Here is a 9,091-nt window from a genome sequence, read left to right as displayed (position 1 = left end):
GCAACAAAACCCATGCGTGTGGGCGAAAGATTGACCCACATCTCTAGTTACATAAAAGTATCCTTATCGGTAGGTGGGAGCAGCAATTGCCCTAAGAGATGGGAGGTCCTAAACCCATGAAAGATCCCTTAGGGAGCCCTGCTTTGGCAATGGCTGTTGTGTATGAGGAGACTCCTCTCTATCAGCCTTCCTGAGAAACCCGGGTGTGACATCTCCCACGCAGATGCTGCTGCACAATTCTACATCCCTCCTCCCAGGGTTTCTTCTTTGTTGGCTCTCATGGTTGCATACTCCTTGGATGAGAGTGGAAAGCTGTCCTGCAGAGACATTTGGGATGCCTGGAGGCCTCTCAGGAAGAAGATGGGCTGAGTGTCTCACCCAGTTGGGATTGCTCCTGGGAGACAGGTGGCTCTCTCTCTGTGGATTATCTACGAGTTTTGGGTGCTTGGAGTCATCATGCTAGGACCTGAATCAGCCAAGAGAGCCTTGCTCTGCCTTAATTAGGCACCTGGAGGATGTGGTCTAACTTAGGCCCTACTTTTCCCTTGCTCAGGACTCTGTCATCACTGATTCTCAAGGACCTTCTGCTGTCCTCAAATAATTTGTCTATCTTTTCCCTCACCTCCTCATGGGAGGTGATTGTCCCGCTCTGCTCTGCACTGGTGCGGCCTCACCTGGAGCACTGTGTGCAGCGCTGGGCCCCACAGGATAAAGAAGATATTAAGCTACTGGAGAGTGTCCAGAAGAGGCCACAAAGTTGGTGAAGGGTTTGGAGGGGAAGCCGTGTGAGGAGCGGCTGAAGTCACTGGGTTTGTTCAGCCTGGAGAAGAGGAGACTGAGGGGAGAGCTCATGGCAGCTACAGCTTCCTCACAAGGGGAGGAGGTGGAGCAGGTGCCGAACTCTTCTCTCTGTGACCAGTGGCAGAACACGAGGGAACGGCAGGAAGATGTGCCAGGGGAGGGTCAGTTGGACATGAGGAAAAGGTTCTTCACCCAGAGGGTGCTGGACACTGGAACAGGCTCCCCAGGGAGGTGTCCCGGCCCCAACCTGACAGTGTTCAAGAAGAGACTGGACAACGTCCTCAGACACACGGCGTGAACTGTGGGGTTGTCCTGTGCAGGGACAGGGGTTGGACGCGATGATCCTTGTGGGTTCCTTCCAGCTCAGGACATTTTATGATTCTAAGAATTTTCTTCAGTGACAAAGCAAGAAACAAGGTGGATGCAAAAGAGCAAAGTGAGGTCTTTGCTAGGTCTAAAAAGCTTCTGGAATACGTGGTAAGCGACAAAAGCATCCTTTTTTCAGAGTCAACTGCTGCTCTCTTGTCATACACTCAACTCATGGCTCCATTTTGAGGTCTGTTTTAGTTTTCCCAAATGCGTAGCAATGAGATTACTCCACAGAAGTGACTCAGTTTCCTCAGGTTTTTTGCCATCTTCTCAATCCTACGTCTCACTTGGTGTCCCTGGCTTCCCTGCTCCAGGCTGTCCTCCAGGCTGAAGGACGTGACGTTGGGCAGCAGGAGACACCCTCCCCACGCTGGCTGCTGAAGTGTTGCCTCTGACTGCATTTGAGTTTCATAATCAGTCCTCTTGAGAAAGAAGAAATCACTGCGATCCAGAAAAATAACTGCTCTCCAGACGCTGGGAAGAGGGCACACTCAAGAATTACGGTATGTCTAGGTACTAACGAGACATTAATGTCCTAAGGACAGCTCCCAAATAATGGTTTGACACAGAAGAGCTTGTTTCCTACTCAAATTTCTCTCCTTACTACACATTTGTTGGCAGTGCCAGGGCTGTTTTTACAATGAGGGGGGTAAAATACTGGCCCAGGTTGCCCAGAGAGGTGGTGGAAGCCCCATCCCTGGACACATCCCAGGCCTGATCTGGGTGAACATGTCCCTGCTCATGGCAGGGGTTGGACTAGATGAGCTTTGAAGGTCCCTTCCAACCACTACTATTCTATGATTCTATGTTTTAGCTTCTCCACTCTTTCAAAACCAATTTGCACTGAGCCAACATCCTATTGCGTGAAGGTTCATGTAGGAACAAGTGGAAGTTTGCAAAGTCAACATGAGGGGGGATATGGCAATAATTAGAACACTCTTTCATTAACAGAGGAAGGGAAAAGGAACATACATAACAGAAGTCTATGGGATAATTAATAGGAGAAAAAACAAGGAAAAAATAGTTGCTTCCTTTTTACCCTCATTGCAAAATACCAGCAAGAAGACACACCCACTAATTATGAAGAACAACCTGTTTGTAACACACTTGGGCTGTAAAATGAATTGCCCTTTGCCAAGCAGAAGGCTCGATTTGATCATCACCAGCACGTCCCCTGCTGACCTCACAAACCTCCAAAAACAACATTTCGTGTAAAATACATTGATTTTATTGGAGGAAAACCAGCACAGGCCAGTTGAGATTCTGAGCTTCTGGTACTGTGGAATAATTAATTAAAGAAAATGAATGGTATTAACCCTGGTACATCACGTGCTGACTATCCAAAGGGACTATAAAAATGCACTGCTAGGACTATCTCCCTGTGCCTTCGGGCTCCGCTCTTTCATCAGTGCAGATGCTGCTTCTGCTGGGAGAAAGGAAAGGAAGAAACTCGAAGGAGAAGAGAGCAGATCCTCATTTCCCATCACTCACACGACTGGAAGAGCAAGAAATGTGCTGGCAAAAGGACTTTTCCCCAAGGTGCCAGCCCCATGGACTCCATCACGGAGAACTCCCACATGCACATTACACACCCTTGGGTTGTTTTCATGCAGACCCGTGAGCCATCTAGAACCTGTAAAACTGCTGTCCAAAAGATATAAAACCTGCCCTCCAAACGTCTTCCCAGTCTGGCTGAGAGGATCTGGTCGAGATGAAGACTACTCTTGTCACCTTGCTGGCTGCTGTCCTGTGTGTGGAGCAAGGTGAGCCTCTAATCCTGCTGCTAGTTAAGATAAGGCTTATAGAGAAGATGGTGAAAACTTTTCACGTGGCAAAAATTTAGAGGGCTGTCACCAGCTTTGCAGTAATACAAAGCTGCAGCCACGCTGCCACCAACTTCCTTTAGCACCTTCATTAATGATTTGCTGGACAAATAGGGTTCCAATAAAATAATTCTGCTTTCCAGCAGGCAATACTGAGCAATAGATCTCCAACTGTACGATGCTGGATGTCAGGTTATATCTGTGCAGCGGTCTATGGGATCTTCCCAATTCATGCAAATTGGAAGTGCCAGAAAACGTAACAAAACATATTTTTTTATCCATATTGAATATTTTACAAACTTTTCTGTACTGCTGCTTCCTCCACTGTGGCAAACCATATGGTTTGCGATGTGTCTTGCTTCCTAGGAAATGCACCAGTGCGAATTTTTACAGACTAAATCAGAGGCGGACCTGAGAGCACCTTTTCACATTAAAGGCATCCTTCTCCCAAAGGGAAGCCTGAGGTACTCTGAATATGTGTCCTTCTTCTGGGACAGATACACATGTTGCTACATCTCTGTTTGCACATAGCAATACCGACCAGATTGCCAATATTTCCCCCACGCCTGATGGTTTCCCAGAAACCATGATACATATCTAGTAGGGGTTGAGAAAGATGAATCTAATTATTTCTTGCTTTCTGATCTATCAGCCCCCTACTCCTATAATTTTTGGACAGATGGTTCTGCATGCCTGAAAGATTGGAAGTTTTGGCCAGTTTTGGGGTGGGGAAAGGGGTATCTGATTCTAAAAAAAAAAAAACAACCCACAAAAAATGGCAAATTATTTGATCTTAAAGGTCTTTTCCAACCAAAATGATTCTGTGATTTTATGCCCATAACTCCTGAATGCAGTGACACAACATGGACAAAAGGAAGTAATTATCAAAGGAAACATCCTCAGTGTTACCCAGGATGAAGTGGAAAGCTAACAGAGATCCAAGACCCTGGTAGCACCCATCCATGGTGGAATACCATATTTCTGCAGTAAGTTGATGACATTTTATATTGGCATCACCTTCCAAACGGACTTCAGGACAGTCTTTCACACAGCACCTTTCTGTAGCCCATTCTAGATGAGAGAAAGATAGTAATTACAATATCAAGGCTTTCACATTCAAGAGTAAAAGATCATAACTTTCTAGTCTAGTACAGGGAAAAAAGAAATCTTGGAGACAACTGTTATTTGATCATTTTCATGTATCTGGGGTCCCACTAAAGACCAACTTCTGAGTGAAACTTTTGACCTCAAAGCCCACCAAAGAGGATCTGTTGCCATTTGCTTCCATGAACTCAATGTGATAGGTATATTATGTCCAGAAGAAATCTTAAAAGGTCATAATCCTTTTTCGTGATCTAATGCTGGACCAAAACAGGTAGAAGTTTGTCTAAGGTGTCTTCGAAGATTTTTAACAAAGAAGATTCTAGAGTCTGGAATTGCTCAGATGCTCATCCCTTTAGAACATTAATATATCTTAATATCTCTTTTTGTACAGTTGTCCTGTGTTTTCACCATTAGATGTGCAGAACAGTTTATTACTTCTTCTTTGCATCTTCTTTTTGTTTGCATGAAGAAGGTTATCATGTCTTTCCTCAGCATTTTATAATTTCTAATTAAACAAACTAATGCTTCTAATGTTTTCTAAGAGGTCATATTTTCAAGATATCTGACCATTTCTCCTCCCTCTCTCCAAATGCTTTGCATATTTTTTGAAGTGCCGCATACAGATTTGGCCATTGGCATTCCAGCTGAGGCCTTGCCAAAGTGGAAAGGCCACTTTGCGTATCTCGCACATGACATTGCTGCCTGTGTTCCCTTTGTTTTCATCACTGTAGTGTGACACGGTTGACTCCTGCTGTTTACACCTTTATTGTAACTGAACCAGTTGCTCCCCATCCTACATTTAAGTGGCTAACTTTTATCTTAGTGTCATGTATTTCTCTTTATTGAAATACATCCACTGTTTTTTTCATTCCTTTATTACACCCATCTGTCAAAATCACTTAGAACTCTATTTACAGCATGTTTTCAGCTACTTTGTCTTCAGGACCATCTGAAAATGTGATGTGCATCCTCTATCCCATCCCTACTGTCACTAGTCATGATAATATACAGACCTGAGCCTGCGGCAAATCTTTGGAGAACCTTATGAGTTGCATTGGTCTAACTGTTTGGTCTAACAACCATTGTGAATCACCTCGTAAGTGTGTTTTTATGTCTGGCTTTGCACCCATTCTATTGCATTTTCACTAGCTTGTGTTTCCTGGGCTTGCTCATAACAACGTCATTCAAAATTGTGCCGAAAATGTTGGTAAAATCTTATTGTGTCTCCTCTATCCTTGAAATGAAGATTCAACTTTTCTAGTGATGAACAAAGCAAAAAAGCTACCCAATGTTATGTCCCTCTCAGCACTAACAGTTTATAACTTTTCCCTTCCATTCCCTTTATTAGGAAATTCTCATTTAATGGACTCTCTGACCTAACTGCCCTTCAGCTTTCTTGCTGCCAACTGCTTATCGGGCAAAATGTCACTCACAGGCACGTGACCTCAAGTTGTTTTCTGCCCTTTCCATACTGACAGACCATCCTCAGACTTAGTAGGAACTTAGCAAGCATTCTACGCTGTGTTTGCTTCCCTTTCCAAAAAGTCTGTGTTTTTAAAGTATCCCATCCCCTCTCCTACACACAAAACCACAGGCTTTGCTTGGGGTGGTTTTGCAAGCTCAGAACCCAACTACCACCACAAAACCTATAAATCAATTAATCTGCCTGGCTAGGGAGTGCTCTGTATACACTTTGATGTGGTTTCTCATTGAGACTGTGTTTTTGCTCTTCTTCCTTTTTATCATTACTTTCCAGAGGCTTTCCAGGTATTTACCTACCACCTTCTGGATTTGAGGGCAAGTGGTTAATTCTTGACAGACAAGACAGCTCATCACTGCCTGCCCTTCTTTCCAGTCATCTTCTATATCTGTGTTGCAGATGTATGAATTATCCCACAAAATCTGTGTTTACCAGTTAAACCATACTTTTGGTTAAGACTTCCCATTTATTCTCTGTCTCACGGTAGTATGCAGAAGAGTTCGACAGAGCATCTTACTACCATCGCCAGGCTTCCTAGGACTGAGGTTAGGCCAGTTCAGTTGGTGCAGTTCAACCACAAGAAAGGATACGTGACAGTAGTCTCTTAGACAGTTCAAAGAGAAGTAGGACACTGGACATTGTCCATCTCCTCAAAAACACCCCAGGCATGCTCAGGCTCTCTCTGGCAAGCCCTGTCTAGGCTTGGTCAAGAGAAGCGACTGAGCAGTAATTGGCAATTCACGCGGCAGAGCTGTTAGGACAGAGAAGCTATTGCTCAGCAATAATCTCCACCATAAAAGACCTCAAATCCTTGAATTCCACTCACATCTACTGCTGCCAGAGATTGCAAACAGATCAATAACACTTTGCAGTCTGAGACGTATGAGACAGAGAGGGATTTAACACTGCTGCCACGGGTCAAGGGATAAAGAAAATCACTGGTCATTCACACACAAGCATTCGTCAGGCTGTAACTAGGAAAATGGAGATATCAGGATTGTAGGTATTGTGGTTCCTAAACCATGTAATATGCTTTTTCTTTTTTCTTTTTTTTTTTTTGTTTCCCTAGCTTACCCATTTATGTGCTACGTGTGCCAAGAACAAGAGTCCAACAAGAACTGTTTGACCATTTCCATGTGTGCAAACGAAGACAAATACTGCGTGACTGTTCGTAACAACATTGGAACAAGTACGTTTCTGAACAACACCTTGTTTCTGCTGTAGAAGAGTAGTCCTGGAAACAGGCTTTCATCCTGGTCATGGTCACATATGGAAACAATAGCCCCCAGACACTGTTAGGAAATACTGACCTTGTTTCTTGCTATTGCATTCACTGTGATGTCGATCACAGTCACTGAGGTGTCAATACATACTTGACATTGGTACTAGGAGCTGGGCAAATGCTGAAAATACATCTACCAAACCAGAAAGCGAACTCAAGCCTGGGGCTGTATGCACTGCTTCACGGTTAGGTCCTTCCAGCTTTCTGCTGACCACTCCAGCCAGCTTCTGCTACAGCAATATTCACTCCCAGGGTTGTTTTCAAAAATGTTAGGGGAAAACTGGACCAGGGCTGAGTCCCTTTGCCGTGCCTGAAGCCCAGAGCTTCAGGTCTGTCCTTGGGGCTCTGCACCCTCAAACACCTCCATGTGCCCTCAGACCAAATCTCAGGTCATTTAACACATTCCACCTGCTCTTATACTGTAGGAAAACCACCCTGGTGGGCAGCGACCCAGCCTGAGCATCGCTTGAACTGAAAGGCACCTAAAAACTAATTCTACTTTAGAGACAGATGAGAGTCCAGAGAAGACCAGCATCATGTTGCAGCACTGCAGACACGTCCAGACTGTTGCTAGTCCTGAGCAGAGGACAAATTTGCCTTGAGGACTAGCAGCTGGCCTTCTTTTATTCACCAATGCAGATTTAGCCAAGGAAACACATTAACAATAATTCTTACTTTTTCTTTTTTTTCCCCTCTTTCTCTTCTGCATTAGAGCCTGACAAGCCTAAATATGTCATCTCTAAGATGTGCTCTCCAACGTGCCCAGCAACAAGCCAGCAACAAAACCAAACCTATCAGAGGGTTTCTTGCTGTGAGAAACCATTATGCAATGTGAATGGAGTCAGCAGCAAGCAAAGCAGCTCTGGAGTGATGTCCCTGGGTGTCCTGGCCAGTATCACTTACATCTTTGCCTGTGGACTGTGATGGGTTAGGAAAAGCTCCCCATGATGGTATTGTTGGCTGAAATAAAAAGTGCGTTACTCTGGGATAATTACTGCTGTCAAAGAGTCGTGCTTTGCGGCTGAGCTTCCCCTGGGATTTTTGAGAGCGTCTAAACAAGTTAGGTGCTGAACTCCCATTGATTTCCTAAGCCTGCTTGAATCCTGAGTATCCACAGACATTCAAGTCACCTACGAAAACACACAAAAGACAGCCTTTTTGACATGTTTGGGCTTCAAATCATTACAGCTCTGAAGAGATCCTTGAAGACATATTTTTATCTCCTTGAGTTTCAAAGCACTGTGAGGAATAACAAGCCACCCTGCCTGAAAACACAGGTAAATAGCTCAATAGTTATGTCAGCACAGAGGGGATGTTCAGTACCTTCTGTTCACAGCAAGTTGGTTATCACACATCAGTCAAGCAGTTCACAAACGAGTAAGTAGAGGTAAAGTTCATTTCTGGCAGTATTTTGAACATTCCTCCAGCCTCAGCGAGCAACAATTTTTGGTTCTTCTGTCTTGTTGCTCTCCTAGGGGTGTCACATTTTGAAAAGAGCATCTTTTATTGCCCAGCTCCGATGTGTTGGCTGAGTTCGGGGAAAAGGCAAATGTGGCTGAGAAAGGCAGCAGCAGAGAACCAGTGGGGAGATGGGAGGGAGAAGGGAAGGGTGAGGAGCAGCATCATGAGCACTGAGCTTGGAATTGCCCGCACGCTGCCTCCTCATGGACCTGGTCCAGCTGGAAAAGGCGATGTCCCCATATCCATTTCCTTCTTTTTATGCCGTGCCAAACCAACCTGACAGCTGTTGCCAACCCCGGTCATTTAGAGATTGTGAGATGGTTTCTACAAAACCATATTCCTGGCAGAGAAACGACTGATTGTGCTGGGCTTTGTTTGGTTTTGCACTCCAGGCTCTCTGCTCCCTCCTCTCCCTGTGAGAGCTGCAGTGGAGAGGAGACAGAAAAGCTCTTTAGGAGGCCTGGGAGTGCCTACAGAGAAGAAGGGCAGGCAGCCAGAGACTAACACAAACAGCCCAGAGCTTCTTGGTCATAGCCCCTGCTGCAAGATCATTTTTCTGGAAAAAAAAATGAAAATAAAAAAGGAAAATTTGGCAGCATCACTTGCCCAGCTGTGTTCTGGGGGAAACCAGAGCTTGTCCAAGCAATTAAAGTGTTTGGGCTTGTTTTTGGATGAGACGTTGTATTTGATGGCTAAATGAGATCTCTGGTTTATCTGAAGGATTGCCTTGGAAACCCGCTGTATTTTGGTTGCACATGTGGAAGGATGTGC

At 44.8% G+C, this 9,091-nt stretch overlaps 1 protein-coding gene across 1 annotated transcript; it reads left to right on the top strand.

The window, feature by feature from the left end:
- The first annotated feature begins 2,611 nt into the window (after positions 1 to 2,611).
- LOC135986137 (lymphocyte antigen 6E-like) lies at positions 2,612 to 7,813 on the top strand. The gene is made up of 3 exons (XM_065629957.1): positions 2,612 to 2,933; positions 6,647 to 6,766; positions 7,572 to 7,813. The coding sequence occupies exons 1-3, from the start codon at positions 2,882 to 2,884 to the stop codon at positions 7,781 to 7,783; spliced, it is 384 nt and encodes a 127-aa protein (XP_065486029.1). The 5' UTR covers positions 2,612 to 2,881; the 3' UTR covers positions 7,784 to 7,813.
- Positions 7,814 to 9,091: the final 1,278 nt, after the last annotated feature.

This window comes from Caloenas nicobarica, chromosome 2, assembly GCF_036013445.1.
Source record: "Caloenas nicobarica isolate bCalNic1 chromosome 2, bCalNic1.hap1, whole genome shotgun sequence".
In the NCBI taxonomy this organism is placed as follows: Eukaryota; Metazoa; Chordata; class Aves; order Columbiformes; family Columbidae; genus Caloenas; species Caloenas nicobarica.
Note: the sequence above shows the minus strand (reverse complement) of the source record. Positions and strands in the feature narration are given on the sequence as shown.

Bases quoted from the DNA above. Each gene is read 5' to 3' on its own strand.
- LOC135986137 (XM_065629957.1), top strand. From the start codon at position 2,882: ATGAAGACTACTCTTGTCACCTTGCTGGCTGCTGTCCTGTGTGTGGAG. The intron at 2,934-6,646 runs GTGAGCCTCTAA...TTGTTTCCCTAG, and splicing joins TGTCCTGTGTGTGGAGCAAG to CTTACCCATTTATGTGCTAC. The intron at 6,767-7,571 runs GTACGTTTCTGA...CTTCTGCATTAG, and splicing joins TCGTAACAACATTGGAACAA to AGCCTGACAAGCCTAAATAT.